The sequence below is a fragment of the Budorcas taxicolor genome, chromosome 1 (assembly GCF_023091745.1).
Source record: "Budorcas taxicolor isolate Tak-1 chromosome 1, Takin1.1, whole genome shotgun sequence".
Classification (NCBI taxonomy): Eukaryota; Metazoa; Chordata; class Mammalia; order Artiodactyla; family Bovidae; genus Budorcas; species Budorcas taxicolor.
In genome coordinates this window covers 203,345,532-203,368,525 of record NC_068910.1, presented here as the reverse complement: position 1 = coordinate 203,368,525, position 22,994 = coordinate 203,345,532, and the positions used below count along the sequence as shown (strand labels likewise).

General features: G+C 37.2%; 1 protein-coding gene across 1 annotated transcript in view; it reads left to right on the top strand.

The window, feature by feature from the left end:
• Positions 1 to 22,994, top strand: part of BRWD1 (bromodomain and WD repeat domain containing 1) — a 116,388-nt gene that overhangs the window by 47,623 nt on the left and 45,771 nt on the right. The window contains exons 18-23 of the mRNA XM_052648408.1: positions 1,210 to 1,395; positions 7,694 to 7,877; positions 11,014 to 11,107; positions 15,677 to 15,808; positions 19,648 to 19,742; positions 22,310 to 22,499. Coding sequence (XP_052504368.1) covers positions 1,210 to 1,395; positions 7,694 to 7,877; positions 11,014 to 11,107; positions 15,677 to 15,808; positions 19,648 to 19,742; positions 22,310 to 22,499 — 881 coding nt within the window. The remainder of the gene's footprint in view (positions 1 to 1,209; positions 1,396 to 7,693; positions 7,878 to 11,013; positions 11,108 to 15,676; positions 15,809 to 19,647; positions 19,743 to 22,309; positions 22,500 to 22,994) is intronic.

The window sequence follows — 22,994 nt, the reverse complement described above, 5'->3', positions numbered from 1 at the left end:
GCCAGGAGAGAAACGTTACATGGTTTTTTGGGGAGAGGGCAGAGGATTGGAAGTCTCCTTTTCTGCTCTTTTCCCTTTGGTTCCATGTTGTGATCTTAGGAATGTTATGTTACTCCTGGTTCTAATGAAAGTCTCTTTATCCTTTTAGATTAGGGCTCCACTTCTGCTTTCTTAGCTCTTTTTTTTTTGACAGTCATCAAAAAAGCTTCAGTGATTTTTATTTAACTCTTTTAAGTTCTTCATTGATTTCCGTAGTAAAATGGAAATGTTATCTGAGATACAAGGGACTCTTAAGTCATGTAGTAGGATAGAAGTATTTTTTTTTCCCCTGAAACGGTATGACATTTTTCAGTTTCTCATGTGTTACTGTGGATGCAAATATACATGTGTATCTTTGCATTCTTTTTGCCTAATACCCTATTCATTTCAGTTTGTTAGAATTCTGCTTATAAGCTGGTGTGGTTGGAAGGTCTGTGTTCTATGCTCAAAGAAGATGTATTTTATGGTGGGAGGACAAGGAAGGAATTGTTTTTGTATGAAAATGTTAGTGTCTTAAGTACATTTCAAGACCCCACAACTGTCTAGCACTTTTTCTCCATTTACACTAAGTATGACTGTGTTAAATATCTCTGAAAACGTATTATTTGAAAAATAAAGAAGCAAAGACACTTAAAAAAATCTGATTTTATATCTGAAGAATTATAGCTGGAGTTTGGAGTGGTCATTTGCTGTAGGCCTAAAAGGTGTTACTCACTCTTTTTTATTTCTTAAGACTAAAGAAATGCCAGTGCTTTTCTCTACATCAGAGACTGAGCTGCATAGAAAACACAGAGGTATATAATGAAGTCCAGTTGATTCTTTGTTGATCTGTTATAGTCAGAGACCTTGGGAAATAAGATTTTAATGAAATGTATAAATAAGAGGCATTGATCTGAAACAGAAAAACAAGATTTTCACTGAAATGTATTTTCCTCTACTTACTTAGACAGATTTCAGAAGCTCTGTTGAGGTTTTTGTGGTACTTAGTACTATAAAGTTGGTTTTGAATCTTTTCTCTAACTTAATTAGTTGTGAAAATAGAGGCTATCTTTAATGATTATTTTTGAAAAACAAGTCTTCTGACAATTGCTAATGTAATTTTAACTTGTTGAAAGTTTTTTTCCATCTTGGTATATATTATGATGTGATATTCATTCATTGAATTTGCAGGTGATGGAGAGGTAATAGAACAAATTATAAGCCTGCAAACCAATGATAATGGTGAACGAAGCCCAGAGCGCAGTGTCCTGGATGGAATGATAAGACAGTTGCAGCAGCAGCAAGATCAGAGAATGGGAGCAGGTCAGGAGGCTGTTCCAAGTGGACTTTCAAATGGGGAAGAAACACCCCGAAGAGGTAAGAAATATAGCAGAGGTATTTTGCCTTAACATGGCTAGATTGAAATTGATGAATAAATGAAGTCATTGTCCCCTGCATCCAGTGTGAAAAACTTTTCAGTATAAAAGCAGTATGCTAAGCAGTATACCGTTACAACTTTGAGCAGAAGTATGGAGGATAGCTTTATTAGGTGTGGTTGAAAGACTAAGAAATGAGCATTTGAATTTCAGGTACTTTGAAAGTACCTGAAATTCTTTTTGCTCTAAAATAAGAGTATTTACAACATTATATTAAATTGTGTTGAGTTAAAAAGAGAACAGAAGTGTTTTCTAAAGGAACATTAGGTTTCCTTTTTATATAATCTTTTAAAAAGTTAATTGATTAGAGCCCTAATGTTTCTTATAGAATCAGAAAGCTTGCAGTGAATTTCAAGGCAAAGTACTTAATACTGGAATGTGGTAATAATTATACTAATGGAAATAATCTAGAAGAGATGGGTGATATGCAGCTGAATTCTGGGAAAGTTAAAACCTCTTTTTGAGTCCATAAAATGCTATAGAAATTCCTATCTCTTTATTGCTCCGTGCTCTGTTCTGAACAGTTTCTTCAGCTCTTTCTGCCATTTCACTCTTGCTCTCTTTCATCTAATCTGCCTAGACTTTAGATTTTTTATTATTATTATTTTTTATTTTGGCCACATGACCAATGGGATCTAGTTTCCTGGCCAAGAATCAAACCCAGGTCCTTGGCAGTGAAAGCACAGAGTTGTAACCACTGGACTCCAGAAAACTTGGAGAGCTTTAGACTTTTATTTGAAATGACTGTTAGGTCCTGAAGTTTCATTAATTCTCTTTAAAATTAGTGCGTTATACTTTAAGTTTTACTTCTTTTATATATTTAGTTGTTTTGGTTTCTAGCAGCACAGAATCAGGTCTGTCAAAACTTTGTTCTTGGAAGCCCTGGTCATTGAGTGACTGAGACTCCATGCTCTTAGTGCAGGGGGCCTGGGTTCGATCCCTGGTTGGGGAACTAGATCCTGCATGCTGCAGCTAAGACCAGCTGTAGCCAAGTAAATAAGTAAATACTTAACAACAGCAACGAAACTCTCAAATTTTGTTATTGACATAGTCTTATCACTGGTGCACAGATGCTCTTCTTTTTCTTTTTTTTTAATCATGATAATCACATCTTTAATGTGGTCCTGCCCTATTTCCGTCTCCCAAGATGACAGTTCTGTTGATCCTTCCTTTGCATTCTAAAAATAGACTTGACATTCTTAAATGTATTAATAAAAAGCTTTTGTTTTGAAACTTTATAAAAAGGTTTATAAAGGGAACTTTGTGTCTGATTCTTTGTGACCCCAGGGACTGCAGCATGCCAGGGTTCTCTGTCTTCCTCTGTCTCCCAGAGTTTGCTTATGATTCATGCCCATTGAGTTGGTGATGCCATCCAACCATTTCATCCATCTTCTCCACCTGCCCTCAGTCTTTCCCAGCATCAGGGTCTTTTCCAGTGAGTTGGGTCTTTGCATCAGGTAGCCAAAGTATTGGGACTTCAGCTTCAGGAATAGCCCTTCCAATGAATATTCAAGGTGGATTTCCTTTAGGATTGACTGGTTTGATCTCCTTGCATTCCAAGGGACTCTCAAGAGTTTTCTCCAGGACCACAATTTGAAAGCATCAATTCTTCAGCGCTCCACCTCTGTGATCCAACTCTCACATTCATACCAGACTACTGGAAAAACCGTATAGCTTTGACTAGATGGACCTTTGTTAGCAAATTGATGTCTCTGCTTTTTAATATCCTATCTTGGTTTGTCAGAGGCTTTTCTTCCAGGGAGGACCGTCTTTTAATTTCATGGCTACAGTCACCATCTGCAGTGATTTTGGAGCCCAAGTAAAAATCTGTCACTGCTTCCACCCTTGTCCCATCTATTTGCCATGAAGTGATGGGACTGGATGCCATGATCTTACTTTTTTGAATGTTGAGTTTTAGGCCAGCTTTTTCACTCTCCTCTTTCACCCTTGTCAAGAGGCACTTTAGTTCCTCTTCACTTTCTGCCATTGGAATGCTATATTCTTAAGATTAATCAGTTATTGCATTGGATTAATTTTGACTGTTGTGTACTCTATTGTATGCCTGTATCTGATTTTATTCATTCATTCTCTTGATAGATTTTTGGGTACTTTGGAGAGTTTGCTAATCTCAAACAAATGATATTAACAGTCTTGTATGGTTAAAAGTTGGCTTAAAGCTCAACATTCAGAAAATGAAGATCATGGCATCTGGTCCCATCACTTCATGGCAAATAGATGGGGAAACAGTGGAAACAGTGTCAGACTTTATTTTTGGGGGCTCCAAAATCACTGCAGATGGTGATTACAGCCATGAAATTAAAAGACGCTTACTCCTTGGAAGAAAAGTTATGATCAATCAAGATAGCATATTGAAAAGCAGAGACATTACTTTGCCAACAGAGTTCCATCTAGTCAAGGCTATGGTTTATTCCAGTGGTCATGTATGGATGTGAGAGTTGGACTGTGAAGAAGGCTGAGCACCGAAGAATTGATGCTTTTGAACTGTGGTGTTGGAGAAGACTCTTGAGAGTCCCTTGGACTGCAAGGAGATCCAACCAACCAATCCATTTTGAAGGAGATCAGCCCTGGGATATCTTTGGAAGGAATGATGCTAAAGCTGAAACTCCAGTACTTTGGCCACCTCATGCGAAGAGTTGACTCATTGGAAAAGACTCTGATGCTAGGAGGGATTGGGGGCAGGAGGAGAAGGGGATGACAGAGGATGAGATGGCTGGATGGCATCACTGACTCAATGGATGTGAGTCTGAGTGAACTCCGGGAGTTGGTGATGGACAGGGAGGCTTGGTGTGCTGCAATTCATGGGGTTGCAAAGAGTTGGACACAACTGAGCGACTGAACTGATGGTTCTTATATACACTTGAAACAGTTTCTGTCTCTGGTAATTTTTTCCTAAATTTTAGAGCAAGTTGGAGATACTGTGAACTTTATTCCTTCAGACATGATTCTGTATCTTCCAAGAACCAGAAACATTTTTATATGTTCATAATATAGTGATCATAGGTCAACAAATTTTATAATACTATACAGTATACAAACTATAAAATACTGCTACCTAATGTACAATCTTCCTGTTTCCTCACTTGTTCCAAAATTGTCCTTCAGGGCTTTTTAAAATTTTAGGATTTAATCAAGCCTTGGTTGTTGTGCGTAATTATTACTTCTCCTAATTTAGAACAGTTCCCTCATGGCGCTGGTACTTATGAGAGTTTAGGTCTGTTATTTCACAGATTTTCCCTCAATTCCCTGAATGTGTCTCATTATCTCATAATTGGATTCAGGTTTAACGTTTTAGGCAAGAATACTGGAGAAGGAAATGGTAACCCACTCCCGTACTCCTGCCTGGAAAATGCCATGAATGGAGGAGCCTGGTAGGCTACAGTCCATGGGGTCGCAAAGAGTCGGACACAACTGAGCGACTTCACTTTCTTTCTTTCTATAGTTCCTTTTGGAGAAGGAAATGGCAACCCACTCCAGTGTTGTCTCCTGGAGAATCCCATGGACAGAGGGTCCTGGTGGGCTACAGTCTGTGGGGTTGCAAAGAGTCAGACGCGACTACGCAACTAACACACAAGTGCGCATGTGCTCACGCACACACACGCACACACACACACACTGCATAGTTGCTGCTGTGTTTATCTCAGTGCATCAGAGCAAGTGACTCAAGATATGTATGCATTCCTCTGCACACCTTGCTTTTTTCCTTTACAGTATATGCTAGAAATCACTCCTGTCCATTCATAGAACTCTTCTTCATTCCTTTTTATAGCTTCATAGTATTCCACTGTGTGGAATAACCATTCTTTGTAATTAATCTGTTTATGGTCACTCATGTTACTTTTCATCGTATGAGAAGTAACCTGAGATAAGTAACCTGTGCATGTTTTCTTCAAGTTGTTGCAGAATAATGCCGTGACTTGGGCAGTTAAATTTAGAGTTTATTTTTAGTTCTAAATGCCAAAAGTGTTTCTTAAACATCAGTATGTTTTAATACGAATTTTGGATTAATAGCAGGCTCACTTAATGTCATTTTTAATAGATGAAGTATAGTATGTTGTGTAGTACAAACTGGTTCACATTTGATCGGTAAACAGAATGTTGTGTGTCGAAGAGTGCAGAAGTTGCATTCACTCGTATTTGAATTTTATCCTAGGCAAGGAGAGCTGGTGTATTTGAAGTAAAATTTAATAGCCTCCTTCAGTTCAGTTCAGTCACTCAGTCATATCCGACTCTTCGCGACCCCATGGACCACAGCACGCTAGGCCTGCCTGTCCATCACCAACTCCTGGAGTTTACTCAAATTCATCTCCATGGAATCGGTGATGCCATCCAACCACTTCATCCTCTGTTGTCCTCTTCTCCTCCTGCCTTCAATCTTTCCCAGCATCAGGGGCTTTTCAAATGAGTCAGCTCTTCGCATCAGTTCAGTTCAGTTTAGTCGCTCAGTTGTGTCCAACTCTTTGCGACCCCATGAACCGTAGCACGCCAGGCCTCCCTGTCCATCACCAGCTCCCGGAGTCCACCCAAACCCATGTCCATCGAGTCCATGATGCCATCCAAGCATCTCATCCTCTGTCATCCCCTTCTCCTCCTGCCCTCAGTCTTTCCCAGCATCAGGGTCTTTTCAGATGAGTCAGTTCTTTGCATGAGGTGGCCAAAGTATTGGAGTTTCAGCTTCAACATCAGTCCTTCCAGTGAATACCCAGGACTGATCCCCTTTAGGATGGACTGATTGGATCTTCTTGCAGGCCAAGGGACTCTCAAGAGTCTTCTCCAACACCACAGTTCAAAAGCATCAATTCTTCAGCGCTCAGCTTTCTTCACAGTCCAACTCTCACATCCATACATGACCACTGGAAAAACCATAGCCTTGACTAGACGGAACATTGTTGGCAAAGTAATGTCTCTGCTTTTTACAGGTGGCCAAAAAGTATATAGCCCCCAGTTACTAGCAGGGTCCTCTTCACTCTTGCTTTTTTTTTTTTTTTTTTTAACTTTCTTTTTTAATTTTTTAATTTTTATTTTTACTTTATTTTACTTTACAATACTGTATTGGTTTTGCCATACATTGACATGAATCTACCATGGGTGTACATGCTTTCCCAAACATGAACCCCCCTCCCACCTCCCTCCCCATAACATCTCTCTGGGTCATCCCCGTGCACCAGCCCCAAGCATGCTGTATCCTGCATCAGCAGATGAATGGATAAGAAAGCTGTGGTACATATACACAATGGAGTATTACTCAGCCATTAAAAAGAATACATTTGAATCAGTTCTAATGAGATGGATGAAACTGAAGCCGATTATACAGAGTGAAGTAAGCCAGAAAGAAAAACTCCAATACAGTATACTAACACATATATATGGAATTTAACTTTCTTAAAAAAATTTTTTTTTTATTTGAGTATAGTTGCTTTACAACATTGTGTTAATTTATCCTGTGCAGCAAAGTGAAATAGCTATACATATAGATATATCCCCTCTTCTTTGGAATTTCTTTCCATCTAGGTCACCACACAGCATTGAGTACATAGAGTTCCCTGTGCTCACTCTGTATTTTAAGAAAACAAGTACTTGCCTGGGCTTCTGCTCCACAACCCCTCCGGGTAGTCTCCATCCTTTGTGAGTTCCAGCTCCTGGGAGGTCACTCTGCCACCTCCTGTGTCTGCTTGCCAGCTCTGCACAGGCTCAGGGCTCAGTGTTGTCCGCATTGCCCTGTTACCCACTCCCCTAGCTCCACTTCAGGTGCTGCCAGCATTTCCCCACTTCACAGTTTTGTGAATTTTTACTAATGGTCTCGGGCAGGCTGCCTGCCTGAGTGGCTTAGATTATCTCTTTAGGTCATAAATAATGTTTGTTATTAGAGCTCTTATTATCAAGCCACCATAGTTAGAGACATCTATTTGCATTGCTGATTTTTCCAGAAAGATAATGTTTTAGCTTGCAGTTTTGAGGAAGGCAAGGTTTTTAGGACTGCAAGTATAACATTATTACAGAAAATGCTTGTAACATAAAATTCAGAAAGTCTAGTAAAAATGGAAAATGATGTTAATAGTCATGTTCTGTATTCTACATTTTGGTTTCAGTCACATTAAAAATTTTTTTCCAAAGTTTTTTCAGTACATCTTTTTATTTTGGTTTGTATCATATTAGGAGGAATGTGTATGCATATTAGATTGAAGTTTGTTTTGCAGTCATTCTTTACAATTTTTTCCTAGGTTTCAGAAGACTAAGCTTAGACATCCAGTCTCCTCCAAATATTGGTCTGCGTCGTAGTGGACAAGTGGAAGGTGTCCGTCAGATGCACCAGAATGCTCCACGAAGTCAGATGGCTACGGAGCGTGACCTGCAGGCTTGGAAGCGAAGAGTGGTTGTCCCAGAGGTACCACTAGGCATATTTAGGTTTGTTTTAGGATATCTATTAATATTGTTTATATCTATGAAAATATATCTATATGGTTATTTACACATAGTAAAATTTTTAGTGGTCTAAATAATCATATACATATATTTTAGTAATGGGTTGGGATATATTTTAATTGTGGTAGGAAAATGTCAAAATTGTTCTCTTTTTACTGCATTAAATTTTTTCATAACTCATTTTGTTTCATCTACATAAACACCGGCCTTTTCTTCCTTCAATATTATTTTGAAGGATGTTCAGACTTACCATTTTGTCCAAAAGTTTATCAGTATGTATTTTCTAAAGATAATTCCTTATCTTAAAATAAAACTATAAGTGCCATTGTCATATCTTAAAAAGAAATGAACAATTCCTCAATAGAACCAAATAGCCAGTGTTCAAATTTCCAGTTGTTTCAAATGTCATATTTGTAGTTTTTTGTGAGATTATTGCATAAGTGGTAAAATTCCATCAGAAGGCACGTAATTTCCTTTTTTTTTTTTTTTGTGGTGGTAGCAGGTGTTGATGCTGACTACCCTAGATGCATTAATTCTTTAGAGATTATAAAAGTGATATTTCAGCTCTGAGTTCTTTATTATCTTGGATACTTCTAAACAAAAATTTACCCACTTCTACTATTTGATCATCCAGTAGTAAAGTTTGTATACAAAAAACAGGATAGATGCTTGCTCATTTTGCTTTATTTGCCTACAAAATAAAAGTTTATTCCTTTCTGTCCTAGAGAGGCCAGTTTGTGTGTGTGTGTTTTCACTGTATTAATCATACTACTGTGATACAGCTATTTTTTATGTCCTTATTGATATTTAAGTTTATCCATCTCTGGCCAGGAGGAGCTTCTGCAGGTTGGCCCTGGAGTCCTTTTGAAATGACGTAGTACCCTTGCATATCCTCTTTGATGTCAGGCATGACAGGGTTACAGGTTCATTTTGTAAATTTCTTTACCTAGACCTAGGATCAGTCTTTCTTCTTAAGTAGCCCTATTCTCTTTTAGGGAGAGATGATATCTCCTAAGTATACTATGGATGGTAGGATTTTCCTTGTACTGAATTGTATTGTACTGATTTTCAAGTTACCAAAATGGAGGCAGCAAATACTATTTTTGTTGATATCTAAAACCTTTCAGCATTCTGTCATGTTTGTGTCTCGTAATAACTAATACCTTGAAGATAATTTTGTGTAAGTTTTCATGTGTTTAGCCAGAAGAGTCAGTGATTAGTATTTTATGATACTTCTGTTTTATACAGTGAATTTAAGAATGCTTATAAGTGTACAATAAACTGGTAGAAAGCAAAACCTGAAATTGGGATAAGAAATACAGAAAATCACCACCATGTATGTAGTATGCTATAGTTAAGCCTTAAAATTTGTCTTGAGTTGCATGATCATGTCATTTTGCTGTACTTTTTGTTGTCAAAATCAAGGGAAGCAAAGAGTTATCAGAAATGAAAGTCCTGAAGAATAGTTCCTTAAACAAGCATTTCTTTTTGTTTTTTAAAAAATATATTTTTTTAATTTTTGGTGGTGCTGTATCTTCCTTGCTGTGGGCAGGCTTTCTCTAGCTGTGGCAAGTTGGGGCTACTCTCCGTGGTGTGTAGGCTTCTCCTTGCAGTGGCTCCTCTTGTTGCAGGGCGCAGGCTCTAGGGCACAGGCTCCATAGTTTTGGTGCATGGGCTTGTTTGCTCCAAGGCATGTGGAATCCTCCTGGACCAGAGGTTGAATCCTTGAGTCCCCTGCATTGGCAGGAGGATTCTTATCCATTGTGCTACCAGGGAAGTCCCAGAATTCCCTGGGTTGGAAAGATCCCCTGGAGGAGAGCATGGCAACCCACTCCAGTATTCTTGGCTGGAGAATCCCATGGAAGAGAAGCCTGGCGGGCTACAGTCCATGGGGTCACAAAGAGTCGGACATGACTGTAGTGACTTAGCATGACATAGCATGGTTCTGTTTAGGGCTAAAGTTCAGGTATATAGTTTGTCTTAATCCAATAAATAGAAATTATGTTCATTCTAAATGAATGAGTGAATCATATATATATATATATATATATATATATAGTGATCTTTCATAATGTTACTTTTCTTAGCTGACCACCTCACATAGGTGTGGAATCACGCACAGTTGAACATGGTACTTTTGAAGATCTAGAATGTTCCTTTGCTTTATTATTGATTGAAAATAAATTGTGTGTAGTGGTTCACTGTCAAAACAAAGGGAGGTGTACAGGTATAGGGTACGAATTTCATTTGGCTACAGGTTCCTTAAATACACATACTGCTGGTGAAATTGATTACTTGTGAAGGGGAGTCTGATTTAGAACTCCCCTGTAGATGATGTTTGGCTGTCATATGAGTGTGGGCTGCATATGTATCTTGAGAAAAAAGTGATTTCCTTGGAAATCAGTCTTTGTCTTTATATCATTTATGCTTATACTCATTTCAGTGTTCACTTATATCTTAAGAGCATGGGTACAAAGTCAGTTTTGAAACTTTTCTAGTGGAATTTTAATGTGAGCACACAAAGCATAAAGCCATGTTTTCAACAACGTTCATATCTGAGAAAAAAGACATTTAGTTCTTGAACTCTTCTAGTTGTGAAGAAGGAAAATGATCTTCATTGCCAAAGACCCCTTGTTCTGAAATTGGTCACAGCAACATTATGAATTTTCTTTTGTGTCATGTGAGTGAAATATAGGTGATTAAAAGAAACAGTAACATTGCTGTTCTGGTTTCTGGAAATTACAAAATGAGAAGTATTAAGTTTGGAGAAGGATTCTGCTCTTATTTTTTCTTTAGAGAATAGAATTGCAATTTTGAAAAATTGTAGGTACATTTTGAGTAGCTAATGTGAGAGAGCCTGTTCAAATTGGTCCTCATAGGGCCAAGCAGAACATAAATGAATATTTCTGTGTTAGATACGAAAAATAGGACCTCCTACTTGCCTGCAAGATATTGTTTACATTAAGTTCCTTGCAAACTTCTGTTTGACTTATATTTTATTATAACTTTAGGAATTAATTTAAAAAGTAATTTATGATTCCCAGACTCTTAATGATTTTTTTCTATATATATCCTTTATTTGTCTGTAACTAATAGAACTGGGTACTTAAATTTGTAGGAAGTTGGAAGACTTCAGAATAGAGAAAGGTGAACAAGAAAGAAATCTTTATATAATTGGAAGAAAGAGGAAGACTCTCCAGTTCTCACAAAAGGTAACCTGAATTCCATTTTCTTAGGAATAAACAAATTAGAAATTGAACTGAAATTTATAGTTTTCTTTTTGATCAATGTGAATATTGGTAATATTAGTCTTCTGTTAGGAAAAGTGGCTTGAAACTTACAGGAAGTAGCCCAATGGCTGAGAATGCTGAAGGATTCTAGGGAATTATTGTCAGGACTTCCCTGGTGGTTAAGTGGTTAAGACTCCCCATTCCCAATGTGGAGGGTCTGGGAGGCCTGGGTTCAGTCCTTGGTCGGGGAACTAAGATCCTGCATGCCTCATGGCGTGGCCTAAGAAAAAAGAAAATGATTACACTCTTAATAATCACTAGAACATTATGAGCCCATCAAAAGCATTTTGTTTCCATTCTCAATCCCTTCTCCTTTCTCCTGAAGGTAATCAATTATTTGACTTCTAAAGATGCTGGTTAACTTTGTTTTTTTCTGATGTTTTCCAAATCATGCATTTATTAAAAATCTTAGGTATGTGACCATGCAAAGCCCAAACTCATTTGAGAAAAATCTTATTCCTTAGTGTTTAATTGCTCATTTTAGATTTTCATAACTATCATATATGAAGCATTAGCAAGTTAATGGAATTTACACAAAATATATGCAAGATAAGTGCTAGAAAACTGTGTTGAAAAATGGTTGTGTTTGCAAGGTATTCTGTTTCAGTTCTTGGATCCGTATCATGAGAAATGGCCTCTACGTGCCTGGCTGCCACATTCACTGTCTTGATGCCGCATAAACAGTGCCTTTGTTTATGACTTGGGCTTTGAGAATTCGATAAAAGCTGTTTCTATCTTATTATTTAGTTTAAAAGTAATTCAAGTCATTACTATGTAAAGTACTGAAAAGAAAATGTTGACTATCTGAATGAGTATATCTTCAGCTTTAGTTAGGGTATTTCCTCTTGAAAAAACTTTAAAGTTAAATTTAACTACAATTTTTAAGAAATCAATTTTTTTCGATTGTTTTTGCTGAAAAAATAAGTTATGAAAGATTTTTTAAAATTTGATTACAGTGCTATTATATATTCATAGAGGGCTTCCCTGGTAGCTCAGCTGTTAAAGAATCTACCTGTAATCCAGGAGACCCCCCTGTGATTCCTGGGTTGGGAAGATCCCCTGGAGAAGGGATAAGCTACCCACTCTAGTATTCTTGGGCTTCCCTGCTGGCTAAGATGGTAAAGAATCCGCCTGCAATCCGGGAGATCCCAGTTCAATTCCTAGGTCAGGAAGAGCCCCTGGAGAAGGAGTAGGCTACGCACTCCAGTATTCTTGGGCTTCCCTGCTGAGTCAGATGGTAAGGAATCCACCTGCAATCCGGGAGACCCTAGTTCAATTCCTAGGTCAAGAAGAGCCCCTGGAGGAGGTCATGTCAACCCACTCCAGTATTCTTGCTTGGAGAATCCCCATGGACTGAGGAGCCTGGCAGGCTAGAGTCCATGGGGTCGCAAAGAGTCGGACACAACTGAATGACCAAGCATAGCACAGCACATATGTTCATAAGTTTCTCATTTGGGTATGTAATTTGGTATTTTACAATCAAATTACATCAAAAATTTATTCAAGAAACAGTTACAAAGTTAAATGCAGAGAGCTTTTAAAGTTTTCAATCAAATTTTTGTTTCTAGCTATTTTAAACCCTGTATTGGACAAGAAGGCTAACACTTTAAACCTTAATCTATTTATGTACAAATTCATGGATACATATATAGTACATAAATACTTATGTGGTATCTGTGGTAATAGCAATTTTGAGGGGGCAAATGAGAAGGTCAGGTTTCTTACAGGGTAATGATAATGTGAAAAAGGATAAGAAACACTGATCTTAATGGAATCATACAGTATGTATATGTAATATTTTGTATCTGGCTTGCATTTGACCTTGTGAGATTTATCTTTGTTGTGAGTAGTTGCAGTTCAATTGTTTTCATTACTGGATAGTATTCACACAATGAGCATGTTGCTGTTTAACTTGTTCTTAAAGGACATTTGGATTGTTTTCATATTACGAAAAATAACTTAGGAATACTGCTAAAACATTTTGTGCATATTTCTTGGTATCCGTGTGTGTATTTCTTTTGAGTATATGCACTGGAGCAAAATTATTGGAGCATATAATATGTGTATATTCAGCTGTAGTAGTTAATGCCACATGTGGTTTCAAAGTGATTGAACTCGTCTATTAGGAAGGTGAGATGTATGTTAAAATATCACTGTAAGGTGAGATGTGTGTTAAAATATCACTGTTTGTAGATGTCTTTGATTCTGCTTGTTTTTTATGTAGTTTGAAGCTATGTCATATGGTGTGTACGTGTGTACATATTTAGTATTTTCCTTTTTCCTACTGAATTGAACCTTTTATCATTATGAATTTATCTGTAGTAGTGCTTTATTCTTCAGGTTCTTTTACAGGAATGTAGCTGTGCTAGCCTTCTTTTGGCTAGTGTTTGCATAGCATGTTTTTATACTTTCTGTCTCTTATTTTCTCTTTTGTTTCTAGGCTGTTTCTTGCTGTTCTGATTTTTTTTCTGACTGAATATATTCCATTTAGTTCTCTGCAGCTCTCTGTGTGTAATCTGCTATTAAATTTGTGTTCTTAGTTTTAGTTACTGTATTTTTTTCAGTTCAGAATTTTCCATTTTCTGAAGTTCTCATTATTTCCTTGAAAATCAGCCCTAGTTATTTAAAAAACCCATTTGATTATTTCAGTATCTTACTCCCCTGTTGATGCGTTTCCATTCAGTATTGATTTTTTTCTCATTTTTTTTACAGTTACATTTTCTTTGTTGCCTATGTTTTATTTATTTATTTATGACTGCTCTGGGTCTTCATTGCTGCACGTGGGCTTTCTCTAGTTGCGGTGAGTGGGAGCTACTCTCTAGTTGTGGTGTGCAAGCTTCTCATTGTGGTAGTTTTCCCTTGTTGCAGAGCACAGGCTCTAGTGTGTGCTTCAAGTAGTTGTGTTGCACGGCCTTAGTTGCCTTGCAGCATGTGGAATCTTCCTGGACCAAGGATTGAACCTGTGTCCCCTGCATTGGCAGGAAGTTTCTTAACTGCTGGACCAGGATATTTTTTGGTATCTGTGTGTGTATTTCTTTTGAGTATATGCACTGGAGCAAAATTATTGGAGCATATAATATGTGTATATTTCACCAGGAAAGTCCTGTTCCCTGTGTTTTTTCATTGAATGTTAGAGGTTAGAGATGATTTGAAGCCTCAGATGGTTTTTACTCCCCAGAGCATGTATGATTTGCTTCTCATAGGCTACCTGGGCCACTTTCAAGCTTGTATCACCTTAACCCAGACAAGGACGGACTTTTAGTTCCTTGGGATTACTGTTGATCTGTAGTTTACTTATAGTCTAGATTGTAGTCTTTTGGGCTAACAGCCGAAGCTTGAGGTGCTCACCTATATATAGGAGACTCTGGATTGCAATTTTTGTTAGCTTAACTCAAGAATTTAGTCGGTCAGTTTTTTGCTTATCTGTTAAATCTTTCAGCTTCCTCTTCCAGAGTGAAAATCTAGGGTTCTTTTACATTGCTGATAACTTTTTTGTGTGTATGAGTCTTGTAAATCTTCATAGACTTGTTAGATATATAGTGCCCTCAAACTTTTTTAAAAAATTGTATTTTGACAGATTTTCTTGTTCTTAGTGGTAGATTTTTGGTCCATCTGATTTACGTATTCTTAGTCATGAAATTCATTAATAGGAATTGTTGCTCTAACCAAAAAAAAGTACTGGCAGATTAAGGAAAGAGTTGTTTTAAAATCATCCAGGATATGTTGATAAAACACCCTCATGGTTATAAACAGATGGCACTAACATGAAAATTGATTTGTGTATCAGTTCTGGGAATATATACTTTAACGGAGTGCTTTCACATATATGACTTTGGTGTTTAAGGAATAGCATGCTCCTCCCCCCTTCACCCCCACTGCTGCTCTTTCAATCTAGCTATTTTACTTGGCTGATTTTAAAAGATTACTTAATTATTTTGTTAATTAAAAAGTATTTAAAAAAATTCAAGCACAGCTGAAAAGTACTGACAACAAATCATCCAAAAAGTTAAAACCTGAAAATAAGTTGTATTGTTATTTAAGGATCATTTCAGATATTTCTCTCTGTGCATTCACACAGTGATATATTTCTTAAGATTGGTTTCTTAAGATTGGTTACTGCATCATAATATAGGAATATATAGTTTCACTTCTAAGATAAATATTTTAAAGTGATTTCTATTTTGGATTATAGTTATTATCTTATGGTAAACCCATTAATATGATGCAGTTTGGAAGATGCTGATCTAATGTGCTTATTATATTTAGCCATGTCGTCTAAATATCTTGAAAGTTAAAAACAAAAAAGCAAAAAACAACCAATCTTAATTAACAATATGTGGCAAAAATACCCATTCAAGAATATTTTATTTTTTGAACTTACTGTTATTATTTTTGCCTTAAATCCTTTAGGGCCTTGATAGAATGATTAATATTTTATTGAAGGTTGTACTTACTTAAGTGTTTATTCTCATCTGCACATTTGTATTTCAGTCTGATTCAATGACTTTGATGTCACAGTCTAGACAGAGGACATGCAGGCGTAAATATCCAAATTATGGTAGAAGAAATCTTGGACGGCTTGAGTTATCTTCTGGAAATGAATCTTCAAGCTCCATAAGACATGTGAGTTTCATAACTTTAAAACATACAAAATTATCTTGAATTCTTTACTTTGAATCTACCTTGAAATTATATAAAAATACAGTATTCTATTTTTTATTTTTATCATCATTATTATTATTTCTTGTGGGTTTGATCCCTGGTTCAGGCAGATCCCCTGGAGTGCAGTATTCTTGTCTGGCTACAGTTCATGGGGCCGCAAAAAGTCTGACATGATTTAGCGACTAAACTAACAACAGTACTATTCTCTAGAGATTAATGAAATTTCACATTTTGAATTTCTCTAACAATTTTGAACACCTTTGTACCATGCCATGTACAATGTCCAGTGGTTTTAGAATATTAACAAAATTGTGCTGTTGCCACCACTATTTAATTTCAAAATATTTTAATCACCTAAGAAGAAACCTTATACCCATTTGCAAGTACTTCCATGAATGGCTGCCCCTGGCAGCCACTAATCTTTCTATTCCTGTTAATTTTTGTATTCTGGACATTTCATTTAATAGACACATACAGTATGATCTTGTGACTGGCTTTTTTCACTTAATGCTTTCAGGGCTGATTCCATTGCTTCCAGTGCTTCCAGGGCAAGATTAGTACTTCATTCTTTTTCATTGCCCTATATTCTATTATAGGAATAGACTGCAGTTTGTTTACCCACTCATCAGCTAGTGGACATTTGTATTACTTCTACTTAAAAAAAAAATGAAGTTTTGGCTGTACTGGTTCTTTGCTGCTGTGCATAGGCTTTCTCTCGTTGGGGAGAGCAGGGACTATTCTCGCTGTGGTGTGTGGGATCCTCATTGCGGTGGCTTCTCTGGCTGTGGAGCACAGGCTCTAGGTGCATGGCTTAGATGCCCCATGGCATGTGAAATCTTCCTGCACCAGGGATTGAACTGGTATCCCCTGCAGATACTTAACTACTGGATCACCAGGGAAGTTCTGCTTCTACTTTTTGACTGTGGTGAATATTGCTGCTTATCAGCATTTATGCACAGGGTTTTGTTAGGACATAAATTTCCATTTCGGTTTATATCTAGTAGTCAATTTGCTGGGTCATATAGTAACTTTGTAGTTAACCTTTTGAGGAATTGCCAGACTGTTTTCCAAAGTGGCTGCATTTTATATTCCCAGCCAGTGATGTATGCAGTTGCCAGTTTTCTTCACATCCTTGTCCATAATTGTTATTTAGTTAGTGGGCAGGTAGTGACTTGACAGTATAAAACTCATAGGCAGGATAGATCCAGGATTTTTGGAGTTTGAATTTTGTTTAACTTAGGGACATCTTTTAGAAAAAGAACTCGGGAGTTACAAGTAGACACAAGGCCTTGATAGACAAGTTAAATCGAAAGCCTCTGAAACTTAAGTTTCATTAGCTTTGTCTTAACCCTTTGTTTACAGAAGTGTTTTGAGAGTTAACTGAGATAAAACATGTAAAATTTTTTCGCAGAATGTGTGGTTTCTAGGTAGTAGATTTTAATAGCTTATTATTACTGTGATTTTTTTAGAAGTCTGTTTTGAACATAAAAAGCAGACTTTTCTGTTCAGTTGATCTAGATTGGCAGGCCTAGGAATCTGTACTCCTTGAATGGCGTTGGGCTCCCATTTTGAGAAGCATATTTTTTTTTAGAATATGTTTACTTTGCATTTTCACATGAAGTGAACAAAGTAGATATTTTCTTTTAGTTTTATTTCTCCTTGGCATTTTCAGTATCTGTTATGATGCACTTAATGGCTGTTACAGGAAAAGGTTGTGTCTCAGTTTAAAAGTACCTGCTTCGGGGGACTTCCCTGGTAGTCCAGTGATTAAGAATATGCCTACCTATTGCAAGGGACACGGGTTTGATCCCTGGTCAGGGAACTAAGATCCCACATGCCTTGGGGAAGCTAAGCCTGTGACCTATAACTGCTGAAGCGTGAGTGTCTAGAGCCCATGGTCTGCAACGAGTGAAGCCACCACAATGAAAAGCCCTTGCGCTGCGACTGGAGAGTAGCCTCTGCTCACCACACCTAGAGAAAGCCCGCTTGCAGCCGCTGCAACGAAGACCCAGTACAGCTAAAAACAAAATAAACAAATACCTGGTTAGTAGCAAAGACCAGTAGTTAAAGTAGACTGCAGCTATTTAGGGTTGTGGAAATTAGTCGGTTGTTCCCCTCTCTTCCTTTAAAGACTTTATATGTTAGAGTAGTTTCAGGTTTAAAAAAAAATCACATAGTCCCTATATATGGTTTCTTTTTCCTATTAATGACATCTTGCTACAACTGATGAACCAGTTTTATACATTAACTAAATTCTATAGTTTACATTAGGGATCACTGTGCTGTATGGGGGTGTGACAGATGCATAATGTTTGGTATCCGCCATAAGATACAGAATAGTTCCATTGTCTTAAATCCTGCTCTGCTGTACTTAATCATCACTTTCCTGTCTTCTTGAGCCATGGGCACCATTGATCTTTTCACCATTTCCATAGGTTTGACTTTTCTAAAATGTTATATAGTTGGATCAAAAAGTATGTGGCCTTTTCACATTGACCCCTTTTTAGTAATGTGAGTTTACTTTTCCTCTGTGGTCAGTTTCTTTTTAGCTTTGTAAGAAATTGCCAATCTGTTACCCATAGTGGCTGTGTTATATTTTATATTCTGATCACCAGTGAATGAAAGTTTCTCTGCTCCACATCTTTGTTAAGATGTTATTTCTTCCCAGCGTCATCTAAAGATGAACACAGTCCCAGTCAAAGTCCCAGCAAGTTAATTTTTTGGATATTGGTAAAGAGATTCTGAAGTTTGTTTGGAGGGGAAAAAAAAGCCCTAGAATAACTAACAGAATACTGAAGAGCAACAAAAGGACAGGCTTGATAGCTACTCCCTGACTTTAAGACTTAGTATAAATAATCTACAGTTTTTAAGACAGCATGGTACTGGTAAAAGACTAGACAAATAGATCAATGGAACAGAATAAGAAACCCAGAAATAGACCAGTACAAATAGACTCAATTAGCATTTGACAGAGGAGCAAAGACCACTCAATGGACAAAGCATAGTCTTTTCAACAAGTGGTATGGAACAACTGGATAGCCACATGCAAAAGAAAAAGAAAAAAAATCTAGACATAGTTTCACAAAAATTAACTCCAAATGATCATAAACTTAATGTAAATGTAATACAAAATTATAAAATTTCTAAAAGATAACATAATAAAAATCTAGATGACCTTGAGTGTGATGAATTTTAGATACAATTCCAGTGCTGTGATCCATGAAAGAAAAGCCTGACAATAGAAAAGCCTGAAAAATACCGTTAGGAGAATGAAAAGACAAGCCACAGACTGGGAGAAGATGTTTGTAAAACTCATATCTGATAAAGGACTTGTATTCTTAGAATTCAATAAAAAGACAATCGAATTTAAGAATCGACAAAAGATCTAACAGGCACTTTGTTAAAGAAGATATACAGGTAGCACATAAGCATTCTAAAAGGTGCTCAGTATCATATGTCATTAGAGAACTGAAAGTGCACGAGATGCTACTGCTCACGTCTTAACACTGGCTTGAGTCTGAAACATTGAGAACGTTTACATTATCTTCTTATTAACTTTGCTCAGAGAATGGTCTCTTATATCAGGTTTTTATTTGCTAACAGTAGTAGTGTTAAGTCTCACAGATATTTTCTCTTGCCTAATTCTTTGATAAGAAAAGGGATGTAGTAAAGACACTTGCTTTTGGTTTTAAGTTTACCTAATTATATTTTATTACCTGGTTAGAAGGACTGTGTGGTTTCTCTTGACTTGTGTTGTTTAGGAGGTCAAGATTTTAATTTTTCTCCCCTCCACAAATCAGGAGACTTCTTGTGATCAAAGTGAAGGTTCTTGTTCTTCTGAAGAAGAAGAATGGAAAAGTGATAGAAGAAGTGAAAGTGACAGTGAAAGTTCAAGGTACCTGTTTTTACTTGTTTTAAACTTTGAAGCGTTTTAGTCATAACCTTGAATGGAATTCTTACTTGAGTGACATTCAAGATGTAAGAGCTTCCATCTGTCAGGTTTTTAATACATTTCAAAGGAGAAAAAAACCTGGATTAACAGTTGTTTCTATAGAAAATATTTTGGGTATTTTATTTAACTATGAAACATGTGAGCCAAAGTGTAAATATGTGTACTCAGAATATCAATTTAGCCTTGGGCTACATTCATAAAGAGGAATGTCCAAAGTCTGAATGGTAAAATCACTGTTAAATTTATTATTAGTTATTGCATATGTTGATGGAAATTCAGTTAATTAATCAAGAAGAAGAAAAAGGGAATTTTAATCAACAAGCCAAACTAAGGATTATAACCAGGAGGCAGATTCACAGGAAGCTCTGAGAACTGTTGGGCCTGTTGGAAGCTGAAGGCACAGTCACATGCATTTTCAAGATAAAAGATGGTACATCAGGATGACATACTGCTGTTTTATGTACATCTCACCAAGGATACATAGTCTAGGTCAACTTGTACAAAGTGAGCACTAAGTACTGTGACCCCTCCAGAGCTGGGAAACCAGGTTATTCTTTTAAGAAGTTAAATTGCTAATGTCAGAAGAAAGGAGAAAAAATGATCTTTACTATTGAGCAGGTACTCCCGTCTTTGAGTGGCTCTGGCTAACATATAATGCTGATGCCCACTGCTCATTAGGGAGGGCGGCCCAAATGGTCACACAGAGATAATTTTATGTTGAATTTTCCTTGTCCTGTCTTAAAATATAAACATCATTTTATCATACATACTAGCTTTTGTTTAGTTTTGGTATCCAAATTCATGGGACTTAAGGTGTTAGTATCTGTTCTCATCTTGATAAATGTCAACTTTCTTGGCAGATGCTCAAACCAGAAACCTAGACATCATTCTCTCTTCGTAATTATTTCTGTTACCATGTCTAGAAAATTGTCTCTCCTAAATATGACTCAGTATTTTAATTTCCATTGATACTTTGCTTTACAGACTATTATATCATACTCCTGGCTTCTTTTCTCATCTTCTTTTATTCCATTATGCTTAGGAGCTGGAGTGATTTCTAGAATACTTGTTTAGTTTTGTTTGTTGTAGTCTCTCAGTCGTGTCCAACTTTTTGTGACCACGTGGACTGTAGAACCCCAGGCTTCACTGTCCTTCAATGGTGATGGACATCCCGGAGTTTGCTCAGACTCATGTCCATCGAGTCAGTGATGCCATCCAACCATCTCATCCTCTGTCTCCTGCTGCCTTCCATCTTTCCCAGTATCAGAGTCTTCTCTAGTGATCTGGCTCTTCACATCAGGTGGCCAGTGTATCAGAATCAATCCTTCCAGTCAGTATTCAGGGATGATTTCCTTTAGGATTGGACTGGTTTGATCTCTTTGCTGTCCAACAGACTCTCAAAAGAGTCTTCTCTAGCACCACAGTTCGAAGGCATCAGTTCTTTGGTGCTCAGTCTTTTTTATTTAATTTTAATTGGAAATACACAGAACATGAAATGGATCATCGTAACTGTTTTTAACTGTACAGTTCGGTAGTGTTAAGTACATTTGCAGTGTTGTGCACCCAGTCTCCAGAGCTCATTTCATCTTGCAATACTGAGACACATACCCACTGAACAGTAATTCATCACTCCACCCCACCTACCCTGGCAACCACCACCCTTGCCTTTCTGTGTCTGTATTCATTATATTTGAATTCAGCTTATCTTGAATTTTATTACGCAAAGCACATGCTCTTAAGATTTTTAAAACAGCTCTTTTTATAGCGTAAAAGATAATGCAGAAATAACATTTATAGTAAATAGCTTTTGGATATGGTTTTTATGGAGCCTGGGAGGTATGTGGTTGGGTAATCATGGCCCCACTTAGAGGGTCTTTATCCTCTTCTGTGTTTGCTAAAGCTGGCAGTGTGGCAGGGGCTAGTTTTCTAGATTGAGTTTCCTATTTGGCTCTGCTTTTGCTCCAGACTAGGCCGAGACTAGTCCCTCTGTGGGATCTTTTCTCATATCAGGGAGAATCCCCTTCTTGGCAAGAAGCCGTGCCCACTTATAGCTTTCTGTTTGATGTGGCTCTGCTTTCCTTGTGCTTCTCAGTATACTCACTGATAGGTCTATCACCCCAGTTAACATTTCTAGTCCATTTCTGAGCTTCCTGCAGTTTAGGGGAAGTGCTGCTCTTCTGGTCTCTACTGTTTTCATAACTACGCTTCATTTTTGGAGGGGGAAATTATTAGTTGGTTCTTGATGTTGTCTTCCGTGAGTTCTCATCCAAATTATACTTAGAAACATTTATTCAGGCTTACATCCTTTTCTAATTTCCAGTGTCAGTGAAGATTTTTCTCTTCTCATGATCTTTGGTCACGTCAGTATTTGCTGATAGTGAGAGTAGTTGAATCTTCCTAGGATCTTTTCTTTCCTCCTGTTGTCTCCATCTCTCTTAAGGTTGTAGGATTAATTTGCTATTCAGGCTTAGATTCTGGTTCCATACAACTTACAACTTTTCCTTTTCCAGTGACTCTTCCTCTAGGTATTCTGATTGGACAGCCGACGCAGGCATCCACCTGCAGCCTCCTTTACGAACATCATCTCGACGACGAATTACTCGATTTTGCAGCAGTTCAGAGGATGAAATGTCTGCTGAGAATTTATCTCCTCCAAAAAGGAGACGAAAGAGAAAGAAAGAAAATAAGCCTAAAAAAGAGGTACGAAAAGTATACCCTTAAAAATAACATCTATCTACACTTTCATAGTTTCTGTCCATATTTAGAAATTGGATATCTTTGGGAATTTGGAGCCTTCGTTGTTATTATTTTGATTGATAATGTTGTATCATCAGGAGTCAAATGTAAAATACAAACTTACTTTTGGAGAAGCTTCTTTATTATTAAAACTATCTAATCTGCTCTGAATTGAACTTGGCACTTAACACCTTTTTGAATCTGTAATTTCAGAGGGAAAGATCTATTTTGCTCAGAACCCCACCATAACTCTTATTTTCTCCTGTCAATTTCGACACCAGAAATATACTTCAAGGCATTTTAAGGGCCTTCTTGTTTTGTCTGCTGTTGTCATGTTTCCCATTTTCATTTGACATGTTCCATCTTATTACTTTTCTCCTAATTGTAACATCCCTGTACCTCGTTATACGTATAGTGCATGTGCTCCTGTTGAATATTTAAAGATGCTATGTCTTTGTA